The sequence below is a fragment of the Coregonus lavaretus genome (assembly GCF_964263955.1).
Source record: "Coregonus lavaretus genome assembly, chromosome: 32".
In the NCBI taxonomy this organism is placed as follows: Eukaryota; Metazoa; Chordata; class Actinopteri; order Salmoniformes; family Salmonidae; genus Coregonus; species Coregonus lavaretus.
Window position 1 is genome coordinate 34,893,717 of NC_140019.1, and position 22,200 is coordinate 34,915,916.

Here is a 22,200-nt window from a genome sequence, read left to right on the forward strand (position 1 = left end):
GAACATTCCACGTACGACGTTGATTACGGCATCATGGTAGTTGTAGTTTTTCTTTCTTCTGCTTACTTAGAGCTGATAAGAGGTCATTCGAACGCTAGATGGCACTATAAACCCTAACGCTTTATAAATAATGATTTCCCCCAGAAAAAGACCATGCTCATTACCTTAAACATGTATTACATTAAACATGCACATTAAAATGGTGGCAGATATTTGATTGCTTTATAATACCGGTATGCATAGATCTCAGCAGCAGTAGTCAGACCATGCCAAAATGTAAGCCTACAGTCAACACAAGTCATTAGGCAGCCTAGCATGGCTCATCACAAAATTATGCTGAACAAAAATATAAACGTAACATGCAACAATTTAAAAGATTTTACTGAGTTACAGTTCATATAAGGAAATCAGTCAACTGAAATACATTAATTAGGCCCTAATCTATGGATTTCACATGACTGTGAATACAGATATGCATATGTGTTGATCACAAATGCCTTTAAAAAAAAGTAGGGGTGTGGATCAGAAAACCAGTCAGTATCTGGATATGCCACACAAGTCAGGTTGATGGATTATCTTGGCAAAGGAGAAATGCTCACTAACAGGGATTTAAACACATTTTTGCACAAAAGTTGAGAAATAAGCTTTTTGTGGGTATGGAAAATGTCTGGGATATTTTATTTCAGCTCATGAAACATGGGACCAACACTTAACATATTGCATTTATAGTTTTGTTCAGTGTAGATCATTTTATTCTGATTGATCATTTTAAATCCAGGATTGGAGGGGTGCTGCGCGTTTTTAAACCTGCTCTTTTAAGCTCTTTCACCGTTTTAACTTCCATTCATTGTTATGTTTTATGTGTATTGCACATTGATATGTATGCGCTCTCCTGACCAGGGCTCGCTTGAAAAAGAGATGTACGTTTCAGTGTGACTTCTCTGGTTAAATACATAAATCATTTGGCTCAGAAATCAGTCCTGGCATTTCTAAAACACCGGCCCATTTCTTTCCTTGAAGCCCCCACACCGGCCCATTTTATTATTTAAAGCTCCCAGGTATTAGCCAGATAATGATAGTTTTGCGCATAAAAAAATCCAAGTTAAACAGGCCCACTGGGCTAAAAATGGACCAAAATGCCAGATGGCCAGTCCGCCCCTGCTGGCAGACTCTTCCATGAAGTCACATCTCCCATCTATACACTGATCCAGGTAAAGCAATGGATACGTCCCAAATGGCACCCTTTCCCTATATAACACACTGCCCTGGTCAAAAGTAGTGCAGTATAAAAGGGAATACAGTAGGGTGTAATTTGGGATACAAAGAGTGCTTAAGAGGTCAGTGCTGACCAACCACCAGACAACCAGGGGACACAAAGAGGCACCAGTTTATTGCTCTGTCCTCCAGGGGGTTCTGGCGTCAGCCGCGTCACTGTGGCCTGTAAACAGAGCTCTCCCACTGGAATCGTACACCCACACACCCTTCTCACCCCTATTCTCCAAGGAGATTCCCAAGGACGCCTGCAGTGTCACCATGACAACGATTACAGGCCTGAGGGGGGCCGTGTCAAGAGAGGGGAAAGGAGTGAAGCTGAGGGGCAGTGGAGAGAGGGAGAGATGGAGACAGAGGAGAGAAAATGGGAAAGGAGTGAAGCTGAGGGGCAGTGGAGAGAGGGAGAGATGGAGACGGGGGGAGAGAAAAGAGGGGAAAGGAGTGAAGCTGAGGGGCAGTGGAGAGAGGGAGAGATGGAGACAGAGGAGAGAAAAGAGGGGAAAGGAGTGAAGCTGAGGGGCAGTGGAGAGAGGGAGAGATGGAGACAGAGGAGAGAAAAGAGGGGAAAGGAGTGAAGCTGAGGGGCAGTGGAGAGAGGGAGACAGAGGAGAGAAAAGAGGGGAAAGGAGTGAAGCTGAGGGCAGTGGAGAGAGGGAGAGATGGAGACAGAGGAGAGAAAAGAGGGGAAAGGAGTGAAGCTGAGGGGCAGTGGAGAGAGGGAGAGATGGAGAGAAAATGGGAAAGGAGTGAAGCTGAGGGGCAGTGGAGAGAGGGAGAGATGGAGACGGGGGGAGAGATAAGAGGGGAAAGGAGTGAAGCTGAGGGGCAGTGGAGAGAGGGAGAGATGGAGACAGAGGAGAGAAAAGAGGGGAAAGGAGTGAAGCTGAGGGGCAGTGGAGAGAGGGAGAGATGGAGACAGAGGAGAGAAAAGAGGAGAAAGGAGTGAAGCTGAGGGGCAGTGGAGAGAGGGAGAGATGGAGACAGAGGAGAGAAAAGAGGAGAAAGGAGTGAAGCTGAGGGGCAGTGGAGAGAGGGAGAGATGGAGACGGGGGAGAGATAAGAGGGGAAAGGAGTGAAGCTGAGGGGCAGTGGAGAGAGGGAGAGATGGAGACAGAGGAGAGAAAAGAGGGGAAAGGAGTGAAGCTGAGGGCAGTGGAGAGAGGGAGAGATGGAGACAGAGGAGAGAAAATGGGAAAGGAGTGAAGCTGAGGGGCAGTGGAGAGAGGGAGAGATGGAGACAGAAGTGAAAAGATAAAGAGACTGAGGAAAAGAGGGGTGTTAGTAGAACAGGACAGCTTTGGCTCTGAAGGAGGAAGTCTCATGATGTTGATAATGAGCCAGCAGCTCTCTAGTCTAAAATACTGTGACCAATGGCAGCCTATTCAATATATAGTGCACTACTTTTGACCAGGGCCCATTGGTTTCTGATCAAAAGTAGTGCACTATATAGGGAACAGGGTGCCATTTGGGACATTAGCATGGGCTCCTGAATGGCGCAGCAGTCTAAGGCACTGTATCTCAGTGCTTGAGGCGTCACTACAGACCCCCTGGTTTGATTCCAGGCTGTATCACAACCGGCCATGATTGGGAGTCCCATAGGGCGGCGCACAATTGGCCCAGCTTCGTCCGGGATTGGCCGGTGTAAGCCGTCATTGTAAATAAGAATTTGTTCTTAACTGACTTGCCTAGTTAAATGAAGGTAATAAAATATTGTGACCCTCCCGATGCCTGGGGAAACTCAGACTGTGGAGGATAGTAACCGCAATAAAAGACAAATAAGCAGAGCTGTGCGTTAAAGAACACCTGCCTTCCACTTCCTTACTGTCTTTAAACAGAAACAGTCCTTTAATGACGTCATTTCTAAAACAAACAACCACCACACCGTGAGTCTGGTTAGCAACTTTCTTTTATTTACAAATACACACGTTGTCGTCATGGATAACAATTCATGCCGTTCAATTTAAGATCTTCTCTTCTGATATAAACAGCAGTAGATTACAGTGAGTATCCTAGCAACATGTTTTCTCTTCACTTTGTAAAGTACATCAGAATGAAGAGCACATTCAAGATGAGGATAACCAATAAATCAATCGATTACCAATGATCTATTCGATATCATACCGATTGATTGCTGATTGGGCAAACAGATAGCCCAAGGTGAGAAAGCAACAAAAGAGAAAGAAGGGTCCATGCATCTAATCAAACAGCACAAGAGGTTTAGAAATACAGTTCTAAGAATGCACACTAAAACATTGAGGACTCAGAAATGACATCGCACATTGGAGATGGATTCCCTACACAGCGCACTACTTTTGACCAGAGCTGTATGGGGGCCCTGGTCAAAAGTTGTGCACTATATGGGGAATAGGGCGCCATTTGGGACGCAGTTCAAGTTAAATAAATTAACCCTTGAAGACAAACACGCCATTTTCAACATACACCCTAAAAAGACTAGTCGATGAGAGCGATCTGTTGAAAGACCAAGACACAGAGGAGGCCGCAGTGGCAAATTATTCTAAACAAATGATTGTCTTGATGAACAAATGAGGCACTCATTTCAGGAGCTTGATAAAAGTCCAGGCTGGGTGTGAGTCTCTCCTTGAAGTGTCCTGTTGCCTGGACAGGACACTAGTGGATGGAGGTAGTGTGTAGAACAGAATACATGTCTATCTACAGTGACAGTCCAGCTACTGTCCATATGCAAAACATAGTAGATGTAGAGTGATGTCGTGGCAGCCATTTTGTTGAGTTGCAGTTCTTAGTCATCTTCCCAGCAGACAAGAGTGAGTATGGCAGGTACTTGGTACGTCCTTAATTGCACTTTAAAATGGGACAGACCTAAGTGAAAACACCCCATCGATTCTGGACAAGCTGAATAGAGTCTGCATGGACCAGTAACTGCCTACCCCTCCAGAACAGAGAGGTCTGATACAATTCACCAAGTAATTTATTGATACCCGCATTTTGTACAGTGGTCCCAAACATAAACAAACATAGTCATGTGGACGGAAGACTGAAAAAGTGGTATGATCTCCCACGATCACTTCCACATGGGCGAGGAGGCAGGACGGGCCATTTTAGGTCCAGGTATCCGTGTTGCTGTGGGGGTTTTGCAGGCAGAGACAGCAGCTCTAGAGGGCTCTGTGCCAGGGTTAGTCTTGACCGTTTTAGTCCTGGCCGCAGCTATAACAGCTGTACGGATGGTTTTAGCCATAGCAGAGGATGGGCTGTGTGTGGAGCGGGGCTGAGAGGAGTGTTGGGTCTCAGAGTTGGAGGTGGGGGCGAGACGTTTGGTCACCCTGAGAGGGGAGCCTCTGACAAAGGCTGGCTGGCTGCTAGTTGTACTACTAGTGGTGCTGGTGCTAGAAGTCCTCTCCCTCTCTGGTCCAAGCCCCAGCCCAGCTCTCTCCGATGCCCGGCGGGTCAAGGTGGGTTTCCCTGGGGCCTGCTGCTGGTTCTCACCCCCAGCCTGGATCCTCTCACTCCTGGTGCTACTGCTCCGCTTCACCTCTGTCTGGGTAGTAGTAGGACGTGTGATGGGGGAGGAGCGTATGGAGGCACTGCGCACGGACGCCAGATGAGTGGAACGTGGTGTAGTCTGTAAATTAGGATTTGGAACAGGGCCGGTGGGTGTCTGTGTCTCTGGTTTGGAAATAAAACGCACCCTATGGATGCCTGTATTGTTCGGTAGACCTGCACGGGGTACCAAGCCCCGCTTAGCCCCTCCTCTGACAACAGGAGAGTTCCTCCCGCTCCGAGAGTCCTCTTTCCCCATTGGAGACCTAGCACCAGCCCCTGGAGTCTCCGCCTGCCTCTCTTTCCTCCACTTGGAGCAGAGGCTGGGTGGGGCTCTGGGGAGGGGTGTGGTGGGGGTGGGAGGAGGGGATAGGGTGTCGTAGGAACGCAGGCCTCGGACCAGGGTGTGGCATTCAAGGGTTTCGCCCACACGTGGGTACGACCGGTCCCTCTCCGGGCTGGAGACCTCTGGGCATTCCTGTGCCCGCTGTGGGCTCAGCTCTGGTAGGCTGGGAGGCAGCCAGCTCTGTTCCACTGGTATAGAGGCAGATTCTGTTTCCCTCTGCTGGGTTGTTCCTCCCTCAGGTGAAAACATCAGCTCCAAGTCACCAGCACTTCCTGGTGTGGTCTCATTGGCTCCCTTAGCCTCCTGGGATTGTGATTGGACACTGTCTGGGGTGTCAGTGGCCATGGATGATTCTGATTGGCACTCAAAGGGCTGCTGAGTCACCTGAGTGACCGTTGACCCTGTGAGCTGAGCGAGGTCAGGGTTCTGATGCACTGCGTCTCTGACTGAGGTGTCTGTGCGATTCGCCTGAGAAACGGGGATAGGGTCAGTCACCTCTAGGCCATACCTGTGTCTAAGACCAATGGTATTTCTTCTCACACTGGGAATGGCAGTAGTGGTAGTGGAGGAGTGTCTATGAGGACTGGCCATAGACTTAGTGGTCAGTACACACTGGTCCGGGCTGGCATCAACTGTCCGTTCATGGTGAGTTTTAGTCCCTCGAGCCGTTGGTTCAAGTTGGCTTTCAATGACGTTAGTAACAATTCCATGTTGGGTTTGGGTGACATAGGCAATAGTGTCCTGCCTGTTTTGGGGGACATTGAATCTACGTCCACACTGGGTTTGAGTGACGTTAGAAGTCAGTTCATGTTGCGGTTGTGAGACTTGAGTCTGAGTTGTCCCCTCATGATGTGGTCTCTTAGTCTCCAGGACTGGTTGGTGCTGATGGACCAGGGGCTCTGTCCTGGTCTCTGTCCCCAGGGACGGTCTCTCCTGGCTGGGGTAGGTGGGGCAGGGCAGCCCTGGAGAGGTCTGGAGGTGGGTGGAGGTATTACGGAGGTTGGAGGAGCTGAGGTGGAGATGGGGGGATGTCTGAAGAGGAACGGAGGTGGTGTTCTGGAGGAGGTCGGAGGTGAAGTTCTGGAGGTGGGGGGAGTGCCTGCGGTTCTCCTGGGTTCTAAGGCTGCGCCGGTTCCAGTTGTGGCTCAGGTTCTCAAGGGTTCTCTCTAGGTCATTCTGGTTCTCCTGGGTTCCCAGTGGGGACACCCGACCCAGAGCCACACCCAGGTCCAGATCTGTACACACAGCCACGGAGCGACGCTTCTCCACCATCTCTCGCTCTCGCTCCATCCGCTTCTGCTCCTTCTGTTCCCGCTCTGCGTTTTCCTGAGAGGGAACATGACGGGTTAAATGAGTTTCAGGTAAAAGAAGAAACATTTATCAGCAAAGCATCTTCGCCTCTATCTTATCTGTCCTCATCCGTCTAGAACTCCTGTCTGTCTACATTCCATCTGCCCAAGTTGCAAAGTCGGAAGCCCAACCTATTTCTACAATTTATCTTCTTAAAATCAGATTTTAAACCCAACCCTAACCCTATGCCTAAACTTGAATTACGACCAAAAGGCATATTTTTGTTTTCGTACATTTTTACAATATGGACAAAATTTGGACTTTGCAGATTGGCCACGTAGTGGGACCCATGCAGACAGCTTGATGTAAAGCAGTCGGTCTCACCTGTACGGCTCTTTGGAAGCGAAGGCAAAAGGAGTGGAAGACCCTGCAGGACTCCTCCAGTTTAAAGGTGCTGTCATCCTCACAGAAGAACTGGACCAGAGCCTGACTGGACATCCTCATCCCCTCCACCTCATCCTCCGCCTCCTTCAGACGCTCCTCTGCCACCTAGAGAGAGATGGATAGGAGAGAGCGAGATTAGACTCACTGTTCTGCATTTTGAACAAGGAGGAAGAATATGGAGGGAAGAGACTCAGAGTTAACCAAAGCCATGTGAGTTTCAGTTTTGTTCTTTGTGAGTTCATAAATTCTAACTTCACTAGACACCATAGATCATTGTTGTAGATCTAGAATTATGTATGTTCTAGGTCAGTGTGAGTTCTAGATCATTGTGTGTTCTAAATCCATGTTCTAGAATCTAGTTCAGTTCCGTACCTCCAGGAAAGGCTGTGTGAGCTGCTGGAGGTCTGCCTCCGTCTGGACACTGATCCTGAGGGATGCCACACGGCTGTGGAGCCTGGAGAGATCCTCTACTACAGACTCCTCACACAACCTATAGGAAGACAGACGAGAGAGATGCATCACTTTACATGACATTTAAAGGTCGACTCAGCGATAAGAGGTAGATGCAGAAAGTAAAACAGCATAGTGGGTCAATAACAGTAACAACTAAAGAGCACGAACAGCGTGAAGCAAACCCGTACACATGCGCAGATACTGTGTGTGACTGTGTGAGAGCGAAGTGTTGCATCTTGCTCATCTCAATATCTCTGGTGCTGCTCGTGGCAACGTCAATTTGCTGAGTCTACCTTCATAGATGATAGTAAAGTGAATGCTGTGAGTTTCTGTGACCCAACAAATAGATGGCGTCTGTTCTAAAAGTTGGCCAAAATGTATGGCTCTGGATAAAACCATGCATTTTTAACCACAACCCAACCTTTTGCTGCAATCCGTGAGACTAGCATGCGGCAAAGCAAACCATATGGGAATCTTTGTTTCAGAAGATGCCGTTACTTAGATTATAACTCAAAGCAGTGGTTCCCAAGGTGTGACCTACATCAAGCTGTTATTTTCATCTGACAGACAACGTAATACATTCAAGACTGCCCCAGCAGGAGCACGCTGTCGCTCATTACTAGGTCCTGACTGACTGACAGTAACACAGATACCCACAGAGTAACTGACAGTAACACAGATACCCACAGAGTAACTGACAGTAACACAGATACCCACAGAGTAACTGACAGTAACACAGATACCCACAGAGTAACTGACAGTAACACAGATACCCACAGAGTAACTGACAGTAACACAGATACCCACAGAGTAACTGACAGTAACACAGATACCCACAGAGTAACTGACAGTAAGGGTGCGTCCCAAATGGCACCCTATTCCCTTTCATAGTGTATTGAGAAAAGTATTGCACTATATACAGAATAGGGTGCCATTTGGGACTCAATCTAAGTGTCCTACATAGCTAACCAAACCAAACCCAACACAGCCGTGATATTGGATTGAAACAGAAATGTTGTCATGAGCCATATTAAAACAAGGGGATAGCTATATCACTAACAGCTGGACAGTACTGTAACAATACAGTCCTGTTGAAACTGGTCTTAAAGCAGCTTTGTGGGGAGTATTTTGTGTGGGGCGTAGTGTGTGTGTGTGTGTGTGTGTGTGTGGCCTGCTGGGGTTTATTGATGTTATAGCGCAGATCTCATATGTTCCCCAGAACCCCACGGGCCACGTTCAAACACTTCAGATTGCTTCCTTCCTTCTTTACTCCGTTTAATTAATTAATTACAGATCTGCTGGATTGGTTAAAAGCAATGAAGTGAAAACCTTTCTTTATATGCATATCACGCAAAGATCTGTTTTTGCCCCAAGGTAGATTTTCAAGCTATTAGAACAGGGGCGCGTTCAGCAGGGCAACGTTTTGGAACTTTCGGATAGAAATATGAAATATAGAAGAAACATGGCCTCTGACATGTAGAACAAGGAATCATGCTGGCTCTATTCATGGCATTTCTATCTGCAAAGTTCGACAGCGTTTGGCAACTGAACGTTGCCCAGTCCCTATGAGGAAGGCAGAAGGGGGGCAATTCTAATCTTGTGGGATCTGTATTACTGGCTCTTACTGACCTGGAGGCGGGGCCGACATGTCCTAGTTGGCCAGGAAACGACAGTAAACTCTGGTCCTTTTTCACCGCTTCCTGTGGAGACAGAGACGGAGCTGATCCAGCTATTGTTTCACACAGTGAGCTGTCATAATTCTGGATGAATCATTGCATTGTGTCATGATTCAGTGTGTTGATGTGGTTATTGTGAATGTAATAATTCATGGTTGGTCAAATACAACAAATACCCAACACATAGTTTAAAAGAGATTCTGAAGACCCGTTTCATCTGTGCCAATTGAACAATTTAGCTAAATAAGAAAATAACTAAATGTGCAGTCTGTCAGATGATTGTTAGTCTGCAATAAAGAGAAGTCTGGGATTAATGTTGTTGTCTTTGAACTGCATCTAGAGAGAGTTTATTTAGATGTGTGGCATATTACTGCGACAGCTATAGGTAAGTCTTGACATAAAGATAAATTAAAGTAATGCACTTCGAGGGTCACCAAGTGTACAAAACATTATGAACACCTGCTCTTTCCATGACAGACTGACCAGGTGAATGATATGATCCCTTATTGACGTCGCTTGTTAAATCCACTTCAAATCAGTGTAGATGAAGGGGAGGAGACAGGTTAAAGAATATTTTTTAAGCAATGAGACAATTGAGACTTGGATTGTGTATGTGTGCCATTCAGAGGGTGAATGGACAAGACAAAATATTTAAGTGCCTTTGAACAGGGTATGGTAGTAGGTGCCAGGCGCACCGATGTGTGTCAAGAACTGCAATGCTGCTGGGTTTTTCACGCTCAACTGTTTCCCGTGTGTATCAAGAATGGTCCACCACCTAAAGGACATCCAGCCAACTTGACACAATTGTGGGAAGCATTGCAGTCAACATGGGCCAGCATCCCTGTGGAACGCTTTCAACACCTTGTAGAATCCATGCCCTGACAAATTGAGGCTGTTCTGAGGGCAAAAGGGGGGGTGCAACTCAATATTAGGAAGGTGTATAATTGACGACGTCGGGGTAGGAGTGCTGATCTACAGTAGGATCAGTTTTGCATTTTAGATGATGAATACAGCTACAGTATATAGGCAAAAGGTACCTGATCCTAGATCAGGTCTTACCATGGCCACGAAGTGCAGGAGGTTCATGCCAGGCTTGTTGGCTTTGGTGTCGGCCAGCTTGAGCAGAGAGGGGATTCGGAACCCTGCTGCGTTGCCTGCGTACCCACCCTGAGGTCAAATACAGTAGGTCAGTGAAAAGAGGTCACACACACACAACATCTTAAACAAACACAACATTACAAAACCCAGGTGCAGCCAGAGCGGCTCCCAGTCAGATAAAGGACGGCTCTTTCATCTGAAAGGTAGAAAGAGAAGAAGAAAGAAAGAGAAAACATGACAACATACTCACAGCGTTCATGTAGTTTCCTGCCTTCAGAACCAGACGGAGGATGGAGTGCAGCTCAGGACAGCTCAACAGCTCTGTGTGTGTGTGTGTGTGTGAGAGAGAGAGTGAGACACAGACAGACAGACACACAGAGAGGTAGAGACAGAAAGACAGAGAGAGAGACAGACAGAGAGACATGTTTAGAAATTAATTATTTAGTAATTCTGTCTTACACCAATAAACCTTCGACATCACTTAGATGCTAACTTCAATGTTTCCGATAACTTGGATGTCTTCTGCCAGCGACCCTTCATAAAACTGGCGAATAAAATTCTCATATCTTCTTTAGACAAAAACCCACGTGCAAAATCCAACACCTGTGGCCCATCTGTAACCTACAGTACATAACGTCACTAATTCTGAACCAACTTCAGATCACCATCCCAGACTAAACTCAAACAAGACTGAGCACTTAAAGGGGAAACTATATCCCCCGCTGGTGATTAAAGGGGAAACTAAAAAAACATTGGTCTTATCTAAAAGTGGAAGTGGATGGGCCACAAAGGGCTTTAAAGGGACGGTGATGAACAGTAGAGTAGGCCTGAACTAAAAAGAATACTTCCACCATTTCATACTAAACTCAAACAAGACAAGAGAGCTAAAAGGGGAAGTGAATGGTATGGATGTGAACGGCCACATCAAATACTTTAAAAGGGGCAGTGATAGGGAGTAGAGTAGGCCTAGGGTTCATCCCAAATGGCACCCTATTCCCTACATAGTGCACAACCTTTGACCAGAGCCCTTTGGAACCTGGTCAAAAGTAGTACACTATATAGGGAATAGGGTGCCATTTGGGATGTACCCTTAACTAAAAGCCCCTGCTGATGGTTTACCTCTGGCCGCCTCCCTCAGACATCTGGCCGCCAGACAGAGAGAGGTCACGGCGGAGTCAAACTCCTCCTGCAGGATCATGGAGTCCAGACGCAGACGAAAGCTAACGGGGGAGAAAAGGGGAGGAGAGGGGGAGCAGAGGAGAGGATAGGGGGAGGAGAGGAGAGGAGGATCAGAGGAGAGGAAGGTGGTTAGAGCCTTATCGATACTCACGACACACACATCAGCACAGAGTGGAAAGTCAGTGAATCAACAATTAGTGTGTGGAGGGTGGGGGTCACTGCAAAATGAGGCGATAGACAGTCACCCTGAGAAAAGCAGATCAATTGGAGTATTTTGCACCATAGTTTGAAATTCAAGGTTAGGGGTTTGTAATAGTTGAAAATAGTGAAGCGTTAACAGTTCTAGGGTTGTGTGGTATACCTGGGGACTTCCACTAGCAGAATCATGAAGAGGTCAGGCTCGCCAAGCACACTGCGTTCTCCCTTGAACCTCTTCAGACGAGCCTCCTGTGAATATACCCAGACAGACAGCTTAGAGACCTTATCAGTCAGATTTCCTGTTACATTCTACAAGCCTCAATCCTTTTATTGGGAATTCCACCCAGGTTCAATTTATTAGAATCTTCAGAAATAATCTTTAGAATTCAGAGCTTTGCTTGAGTCCAGTGGTAAAACCACCATCACCCAGGGTGATTCTTATTACTGTTATATTCTTATAACCATGTGCAGTCATTGGCAACATCTTTTACAACATGTATTGTCAGTAAGCATTTCTCAACTCTGAGACGATGGTGTAACGGCAAACTGTTGATCAGGATAATCAGAACCAGATGAAGAGAGGGGTGGGGGGCTACAGGCTAGTCAGTGCTGTTGCAGTAGGAGCTCCGGTGTGTCGGAGAGGACACGGAGCAGAGTCTTTACCTCGTCGGTGTCAGGCAGCAGTTTGCAGAGCTCGGCCAGTTTCTCGGCCCCATAGCGGGTCCCGACCCCCTGCCGGATATCCTCAACTATCTCCTGGGCAGCCCTGTGGAAACATGACAACACCCTTCAGCTCCATGGTGACATCACTTTACACACACACAACTCAGACGCAGCTGCACCGTCTGTGGGGTTTAGTGAAATGGGGTTTAAGCCAACCACGGAGGATGTAAGTCACTGATATATTGAGGTGATTCAAGATAACACTAATTATTTTATAAAATGAAGAAAAGAGGGGGTTTCATCCAGGGGTCTGGAATGGTGGAGGGGGTTTCATCCAGGGGTCTGGAATGGTGGAGGGGGTTTCATGCAGGGGTCTGGAATGGTGGAGGGGGTTTCATGCAGGGGTCTGGAATGGTGGAGGGGGTTTCATCCAGGGGTCTGGAATGGTGGAGGGGGTTTCATGCAGGGGTCTGGAATGGTGGAGGGGGTTTCATGCAGGGGTCTGGAATGGTGGAGGGGGTTTCATCCAGGGGTCTGGAATGGTGGAGGGGGTTTCATCCAGGGGTCTGGAATGGTGGAGGGGGTTTCATCCAGGGGTCTGGAATGGTGGAGGGGGTTTCATCCAGGGGTCTGGAAAGGCGGCATGGGTTTGATATTCTCTGATCACTCTGCTTGGTAAACACATACACACACTGTAGGTCAAGCTTATCCCCTCTTATCTGACTGACTGTTGGGGAAAAGGCCTTTGACGCCACATTGGCGACACACTGCATGACATGTGCCCTGAGCAAACACACACACATATATAGAAACACACACACACACACACACACACACACACAAACCCATATGCGGACACGCACACAGCGGTCCTTAGAGGTTGAGGTATCACCAGACAGAGAGAGAGAGAGCAGAAACTGGCCAGTTCCTGACTGTGTAACCTCTGCCCGACCCCGACTCCCTCCAAATGACAAGTCCAGTATGCAGCTCAACCCCTCCAGGAGCCAGGAGTCCATTTAGAGATACCTCTCTCCTTTCATCACTACCTTAATCAGACAGCGTCACCCCATTCCTTCACTTCTTCCTTTCCCTCCCCCCTCTCTTTTCCTGACATTCCTCTCTCCTCCTTTTTCATTCCCTTCCCCTATTACACTGAACTAAAATATAAAAACGCCACATGCAACAATTTCAAAGATTTGACTAAGTTACAGTTCATATAAGGAAATCAATTCATTAGGGCCTAATCTATGGATTTCACATGACTGGGAATACTGATATGCATCGGTTGGTCACAGATACCTTAAAAAGAGGTAGGGGCATGGATCAGAAAACCAGTCAGTATCTGGTGTGATCACCATTTGCCTCATGCAGCTTGACACATCTCCTTCTGCAAAGAGTTGATCAGGCTGTTGATTGTGGCCTGTGGAATGTTGTCCCACTCCTCTTCAATGTCTGTGCAAAGTTGCTGAATATTAGCAGGAACTTGAACATGCTGTCGTACACGTCAATCCAGAGCATCCCAAACATGCTCAATGGGTGACATGTCTGGAGAATATGCAGGCCATGGAAGAACTGGGACATTTTCAGCTTCCAGGAATTGTGTACAGGTCCTTGCATTATCATGCTGAAACATGAGGTAATGGTGGCAGATGAAATACACGACAATGGGCTTCAGGAACTCTGTGTTCGTTGTCCGTAGTTTATGCCTGCCCATACCCTAACCCCATCGCCACCATGGGGCACTCTGTTCACAATGTTGACATCAGCAAACCGCTCGCCCACATGACGCCATACACTGTCTGCCATCTGCCCGGTACATTTGAAACCGGGATTAATCAGTGAAGAGCACACTTCTCCAGCGTGCCAGTGGCCATCGAAGGTGAGCATTTGCCGAAGATGGGCTTCCCCAAGACGGTTTCTGAAGGTTTGTGCAGAACTTCTTCGGGTTGTGCAAACCCAGTTTCCTCAGCAGTCCGGGTGGCTGGTCTCAGATGATCCTACAGCTGAAGAAGCCGGATATGGAGGTCCTGGGCTGGCGTGGTGACACGTGGTCTGCAGTTGTGAGGCCGGTTGGACATACTGCCAGATTTTCTAAAACGACGTTGGAGGCAGCTTATGGTAGAGAAATGAACATTCCTGCAGTCAGCATACCAATTGCAAGCTCCCTCAAAACATCTGTGGCATTGTGTTGTGTGACAAAACTGCACATTTTAGAGTGGCCTTTTATTGTCCCCAGCACAAGGTGCACCTGTGTAATGATCATGCTGTTTAATCAGCTTCTTGATATGCCACACCTGTCAGGTGGATGGATTATCTTGGCAAAGGAGAAATGCTCACTAACAGGGATTTAAACAAATGTGTTCACAAATTTTGAGAGAAAACATGACTGCCTGTTGGCCCTCTGTTCACTGATGCCACAGCTCTGTCTGAATCACAGATAACACTAACTGTAGTGGAGGAGTGATTATACACGTGGCTCAACTGGGGTTATCCTGATTCAAAAGAGTTCAATAAAAGTTTTTTTGCTGCCTCTCTGCCTTTGTAGCCTCCGGCCTGTTATTTCTATGCAGAACTGAATGCTGGATACAATAATAGCTGAAATAGGTGGTACACATACTAATACCCTAGTGTCTCACGAAGGGACCAATCTGTTCAAACTACTCCCACCCATACCGCAAATCTAAAAGTACCTTGCGACAACACTCACACAAGACAAACAAGCTCTATGTAAGAAAGACAAATGCTTCTGTCCATAGGAGAGGCTCTTCTCTCTTCATAAAGGCTTTCAACTACATGTTCTGGCATATGTTGTTCAGAGAGAGAAAAGCTCTATTCAATTAGGATGCGCACAATTGAATCTCTGTGAACTCTGTGTACAGTACACGCACGGGCATGACAACATACCTGCTCTGCAAGAGGGCATCGTCTGGTCGCTACCATCATACCCACTAGTGTTGTCACAATACCAGAATCTTTACTTCGATACCAGAGTTAGAACCACGATACCCGATACTCGATATCAAAACGATACCACGGCAAAAAAAAGGCGGCGTATTAGCCAACGTCACAGAATGGCACTTGATCCAGACAGATCTTTTGAGTTCAATATCATTACATTTTTATTTATTTTTATATGTATGCATTAATGAATCAATTATACAAATCACACAATCAATGTGAATGTTTTTTTTACCAATCTAACCACATAACATAATGGTAATCATTTATTTGAATGGTAAATCTCTATAGATAAACAGGGTAAATCAAGATGTAGCCTAGGCCTCTTCACAATACAGGTGAATACATATTCAATAGGAGTGTGTGCATGCATTGAGTTATTGATCTTGTTTTGGCTGATTTCATGGGGCTACAGATGAAAAACGGTTTACCTTCCATTCTGGACTTATTTTATTGTACTGATCAACAACATTTGCATAGAAGAAGCAATCTCTTCTTTTATTAAAACGTGTGCGAGGTCTCGTTAAGACCCATGACGTCATTCACACACAAAGTCAGTTCCAGGCTCAAGCAAAGATCTTAACGGGGAGAGGCGGGGGAAACGAAGTGAGTGAATAACGTTTTTGGTGACAATATTTTGAGTTATGGTTTGCATATTATCACAAACAAGGTACTAGGGCAGTGAATTGATGTTGTCTTCAGCTGTAAGCTAGCAAGGAAAGTTAGCCTACAAAGCTAGCTACCGTCATCTTCTGTGGTGTTCTAGCCTGTACTGGACATTGTTTAGTGAACAGTAATTAGCAGTTTCAACAAGTGTGTTAACTCCTGCGCAGCATGAGCGGGGAGCTAACACGATGCTGCCCAGACTCCCAGTGAGTTCAGTGGTTTCTCGTGGCAGGCTAGAGCAAGCACTGAGTAAGTGGAGGCTGTGGAGAAGGCATGGTGCTCTCACGCGATAAGGGGTCATCGGCTGCGCTGATAGACTTGATCCTCCCTCAGTCGACGACGCGAGACACATTTGACAAAAGTACCGAAGCAAGAAACATTTATGACCCACAGCGACAAACACACACACAGACACCAACCACATCTGCAGCATCAACAAAGAGACATTACTTTCAAACAGTACACCGATTTAAAACCTAACATCTGAACTCTACATAAAATAACAGTGAAAACATAAAGCTATAGAAAAGCACTACTAGTCGTTTTAAAAGTAATTTACAGACTCAAACTATAGAGTAGAGGAAGAGGACTAGCTGTGTGTCCCAAATGGCACCCTATTCCCCATGGGTTCTGGTCAAAAGTAGTGCACTATAAAGGGAATAGGGTACCATTTGGGATGCACACTATGTCTGACTCTCTACGTCTGACTCTCTACTGGAGGGCAGCTCTCCTTAAGGGTCTGAGCAGGTGTCAACTTTGACCCCCCTGGGTCACCATTTTACCCCGCGCCCTACACCTACCCTGTGCCCCCCTACAGTCCAGCAGCAAAGGCAGGATGCCATCTATGAAAAATGTATGCACTCACTAACTGTAAGTCGCTCTGGATAAGAGTGTCTGCTAAATGACTAAAATGTAAAAATGTAAATCTCATCTGCACCAGTCACCTTCTTGACACACCTTGTCCCCTCACACAGACCACGTCTTTACACTAACACACATGCGCACACTCACACGTGCGCACACTGACACACTTCCCCCTCCTTGATAGGAGCCCATCCTCTCCAGTGTGAATGGTTGTTCCCCTGGGTGCAGTCCTAGCCCCTTGTGTTTCCTCCTACAGACTCTGATTCATGGTGCTTGACCTCTGATACTAGAGCACCAGGTACTCTCTAGGACCTTCTATTTATTACAAATAAATACTTCATAGAAAAATGAAAGAGTGTGCTGAGGAAAGGGAAGTAGATCCTTACGTCTTAAACTGCCGTAGAAATATTCCAACATTCATACTGCGTTTGGAGTCCAGTAGTGAGACCTGCAAACACACACACAGAGAACATGTCAGATACTATCATCAAGGTGGAATAATAGTCAGTAGTCTACCGGAATATCAGTGGAGGCTGCTGAGGGGAGGACGGCTCATGATAATGGCTGGTACGGAGCAAATGGAATGGCATCAAACAAAGTTTAAACTACACCTAGCCTCTGTGCCAGTCAGTGTCAGTTTAAAGTACACCTAGCGTCGGTGCCAGTCAGTGTCTGCCTCTAGCCCATACCTAGTCTCTCCTATCCCATACCTAGTCTCTCCTATCCCATACCTAGTCTCTCCTATCCCATACCCAGTCTCTCCTATCCCATACCTAGTCTCTCCTATCCCATACCTAGTCTCTCCTATCCCATACCTAGTCTCTCCTATCCCATACCCAGTCTCTCCTATCCCATACCTAGTCTCTCCTATCCCATACCCAGTCTCTCCTATCCCATACCCAGTCTCTCCTATCCCATACCTAGTCTCTCCTATCCCATACCCAGTCTCTCCTATCCCATACCTAGTCTCTCCTATCCCATACCCAGTCTCTCCTATCCCATACCTAGTCTCTCCTATCCCATACCTAGTCTCTCCCAGTCTCTCCTATCCCATACCCAGTCTCTCCTATCCCATACCCAGTCTCTCCTATCCCATACCCAGTCTCTCCTATCCCATACCTAGTCTCTCCTATCCCATACCCAGTCTCTCCTATCCCATACCCAGTCTCTCCTATCCCATACCCAGTCTCTCCTATCCCATACCTAGTCTCTCCTATCCCATACCTAGTCTCTCCTATCCCATACCCAGTCTCTCCTATCCCATACCCAGTCTCTCCTATCCCATACCCAGTCTCTCCTATCCCATACCTAGTCTCTCCTATCCCATACCCAGTCTCTCCTATCCCATACCCAGTCTCTCCTATCCCATACCTCTCCTATCCCATACCTCTCCTATCCCATACCTAGTCTCTCCTATCCCATACCTAGTCTCTCCTATCCCATACCTAGTCTCTCCTATCCCATACCCAGTCTCTCCTATCCCATACCTAGTCTCTCCTATCCTATACATTTACATTTACATTTTAGTCATTTAGCAGACGCTCTTATCCAGAGCGACTTACAGTTAGTGAATACATATTTTTTTTATACTGGCCCCACGTGGGAATCGAACCCACAACCCTGGCGTTGCAAACGCCATGCTCTATCAACTGAGCTACATCCCTGCCGGCCATTCCCTCCCCTACCCTGGACGATGCTGGGCCAATTGTGCGCCGCCCATGAGTCTCCCGGTCGCGGCCGGCGGCGACAGAGCCTGGATACCATACCTCTCCTATCCCATACCATACCTCTCCTATCCCATACCTAGTCTCTCCTATCCCATACCTAGTCTCTCCTATCCCATACCTAGTCTCTCCTATCCCATACCCAGTCTCTCCTATCCCATACCCAGTCTCTCCTATCCCAAACCCAGTCTCTCCTATCCCATACCCAGTCTCTCCTATCCCATACCCAGTCTCTCCTATCCCATACCCAGTCTCTCCTATCCCATACCCAGTCTCTCCTATCCCATACCCAGTCTCTCCTATCCCATACCCAGTCTCTCCTATCCCATACCCAGTCTCTCCTATCCCATACCCAGTCTCTCCTATCCCATACCTAGTCTCTCCTATCCCATACCTAGTCTCTCCTATCCCATACCCAGTCTCTCCTATCCCATACCCAGTCTCTCCTATCCCATACCCAGTCTCTCCTATCCCATACCCAGTCTCTCCTATCCCATACCCAGTCTCTCCTATCCCATACCCAGTCTCTCCTATCCCATACCCAGTCTCTCCTATCCCATACCCAGTCTCTCCTATCCCATACCTAGTCTCTCCTATCCCATACCCAGTCTCTCCTATCCCATACCTAGTCTCTCCTATCCCATACCTAGTCTCTCCTATCCCATACCTAGTCTCTCCTATCCCATACCTAGTCTCTCCTATCCCATACCTAGTCTCTCCTATCCCATACCCAGTCTCTCCTATCCCATACCCAGTCTCTCCTATCCCATACCTAGTCTCTCCTATCCCATACCTAGTCTCTCCTATCCCATACCTAGTCTCTCCTATCCCATACCTAGTCTCTCCTATCCCATACCTAGTCTCTCCTATCCCATACCTAGTCTCTCCTATCCCATACCTAGTCTCTCCTATCCCATACCTAGTCTCTCCTATCCCATACCTAGTCTCTCCTATCCCATACCTAGTCTCTCCTATCCCATACCTAGTCTCTCCTATCCCATACCTAGTCTCTCCTATCCCATACCTAGTCTCTCCTATCCCATACCTAGTCTCTCCCAGTCATCTCCAGCCCTCTCATCCTCTCCCAGCTATCTCACCTTATCTGTGGTGTTGTCCTTGGGTGAACTGCATCGCATCAGCACAGACCTCCGTCTCAAACTCCCGGCTCTGTCCTGAGGTTTACTGTCCTTCTGTCCAAACAACTCATCCAGAGAGTGGAGGTCTATAGGGAACTCTTCCTCCTCCGTAGCCGCTCCACTCCAGACACTTTTCCTCCCCTCCACCTTCTCCTTAGGGATCTGCTCCCAGTTCAGTTTCCTCAGCCGTCTACGGCTGGCCGCGTCCATACGGGTCAGAGGAGAGGAGGAGGAGGAGGAGGTGGAGGGAGGTGGGGGAGGAGGAGGGGGAGGAGGTGGTGGTGGAGGGGTAGGAGCAGGGGTGAGGGGTAGGGGAGCAGGGGTAGGGCCAGGAAGGGTGTCCATGGCTGTCACTTCCAAGACAAGGGGTGCAACACCGCGAGGGCTGGTGGGTGGCGTTCCATGAAAGACAAGGGACTCCTTGACGGTCACAGTCAGGTTGATAAGCATAGAGGCTAGTTGGGAGTTAGGATAGGGCTCAACTAGGGTTTAGGACTGGTTGTGGTCTAGCATTGCGGATAGCAAGAGTTCAACATAGATAGATAGATATTGAGATTTAGGTTATAGGGGCTATTTAGGGTGTAGCTTTGATGCTTGTCAGGGTGCTTCCCAAAGGGCTAGTACAGTCTCTACTCAACCAAGGAGTGTCCGCTCTCTATTCTCTTCTCACAGTGGTGCAAGTCTCAGTCAGTCTCTCCAATCTAGGAAAACAACAACACAAGGAAATCAACTCTCAGGTTCAATAGACAGACATGTCTCAGAATACCTCTCATGCCATCTTTATTATGCCAATAGCAGTATAGGCTATGCTGGTATCAGACAATGTAATGAAGCATTTCATTCAGTCTCCACGATCACATGGCTTATTTAAAGACAGACAGACGTTATAAATACAGGACCTGTCTAGTCTGATCTGGTCCTGGGCCTGACATTAACGTCTCCATATCTTTTAGTTACTGGACATTTATGATGACACCAGATGTGCTCCGGGATTTGGAAGCCAAGTGTTCCATTGTGACTCATTCTGATAACCTGATTTAAAAAGGTTGAGTCTTAGCCTGCATCAACCTATGGCATTTGGAATCCATGTAACCTATGTTGTTGATTGTGATTGACAAACCACCTTTTCAAATAATAAAGTATTTATTATCTGTCTGTATTCTTTATGAATAAAATAGAATAAAACTCTGTACTAGGCAAAGACTGGTATTTAAGGTTTTTCAAGAAGCATTTGGAATATTCCAGTGTGCTGCCCCGCTAGCTATTAACTCTGACACCTGGCTAGTCCTTTAATTAGCAGCATGGTTATGCCTGTTATATCTCTGTTCATCTCTCTACAGCCTGAAAAATGCCTGAAAAATGAAACCTCCGGTTAGGTTACACTCTCATAGGGAAGTTCAAGGTGTTGGGAAAGTACTGAGAGCGAGAGAGGAGGGGTTGGGAGAGGAGAAAGAGGTCAGCATGTGTAATTCTGCACAGTTTCAGCCTGATGCCTGCCTTAAGTCCACACCTCCACCATACCCTGCCTGCTGCACTACCTTCTAATTATTGCAAATGAAGACATCAGAGGGAGAGAGGTGTAGAGAAACATGTGATCTACTCTCACATAGACACACACAGAGAAAAGTCCCCAAATTTCTCGTGTCTAATATGACTAGATTCTCATCAGATAAGACAAGTCCAGTCACGCATTTAAACAGATTCTGAAATTTAGCAATAACCGTCATGCAACCACTGGAAAGTTTAGGCCTAACCTGCAATTACACAAATGAGTCATCAAGGTTTCACGTGCATGTTCTAATTCATCTGAAAATATAAGTTATTCAATCATAAATGGCAACATCTGGGCCTCATCATTTGGGATTCTTCGCATGAATGACAACACTCGGGCGTTTGATCAATGCCAAATGAGTTGTTCCACTTCGCACCGCGTGACCGCGCTACAGAGGCTGCGTTTAGATAGGCAGCAAATTCGGATCTTTTTTTTACCAATCACATCAGATCTTTTCACATCAGATCTTTTCCAGAGCTGATCTAAATTGGGCAAAAGACCAATTAGTGAAAAAAAAGATCTTAATTGTGCTGCCTGTCTAAACACAGCCAAAGACCTTCATCTCTGATTAGGCCTACCTTAAATTACTCATTAAAATCACAACACTTCAGGCAGTGGGTTCCCAAAAGTCTGAAAACGCTGTTTCTATACAGCCAAGGCAGCCATTCTTCAAAAGAAAACAATGTTAAATAAATACATAATTTAGGAGGAGGAGTCCTCCGAAGAAAGTTCATAACCTGATGGTTTTAATTAAAGGAGGAAAGAAGAGTAGACCCAACGTTAGAGGACTGAGTTTGCGTGGACACCCCCCTAAACAAACACATTCAATTGACAGATTTAACCTAAACGGTGTCAGTTCCTAAAATAGACTTTCTTTCATTTAAAACACTCAGCCACCTGGGTGTTTGAAATTAAATCTCTGCGTCTGCTAAATGACTAAAATGTAAAACATTTTTTTTTCTCAATTAAATGTAGGCTAAATTACTTTATAAAAACAATGGTTTAGACTATAGCGAATTTGCAATAATGCCTTATAGGCCTAGATTACAATTCCTCGGTTTATCGTAGTCCTCTCATGGTTATTTCCACTTTTTCCTACAACAGAATCACTAAAAACAAAACCATATGCTACTTACAGTGCGTTATGATGCGATATCCAACTTCC

At 46.7% G+C, this 22,200-nt stretch overlaps 1 protein-coding gene across 1 annotated transcript; it reads right to left on the reverse strand.

Annotated features, from left to right (window-relative positions):
• Positions 1-3,161: 3,161 nt before the first annotated feature.
• On the reverse strand, positions 3,162-20,184 carry LOC311107623 (uncharacterized protein). Its single transcript, XM_084150144.1, has 11 exons — positions 19,445-20,184; positions 17,010-17,071; positions 12,136-12,238; positions 11,636-11,721; positions 11,215-11,315; positions 10,346-10,416; positions 10,057-10,164; positions 8,951-9,021; positions 7,241-7,358; positions 6,809-6,973; positions 3,162-6,460 (listed from the first exon to the last, which is right to left on the reverse strand). The coding sequence occupies exons 1-11, from the start codon at positions 19,931-19,933 to the stop codon at positions 4,313-4,315; spliced, it is 3,522 nt and encodes a 1,173-aa protein (XP_084006270.1). The 5' UTR covers positions 19,934-20,184; the 3' UTR covers positions 3,162-4,312.
• Between the last annotated feature and the right edge of the window lie 2,016 nt (positions 20,185-22,200).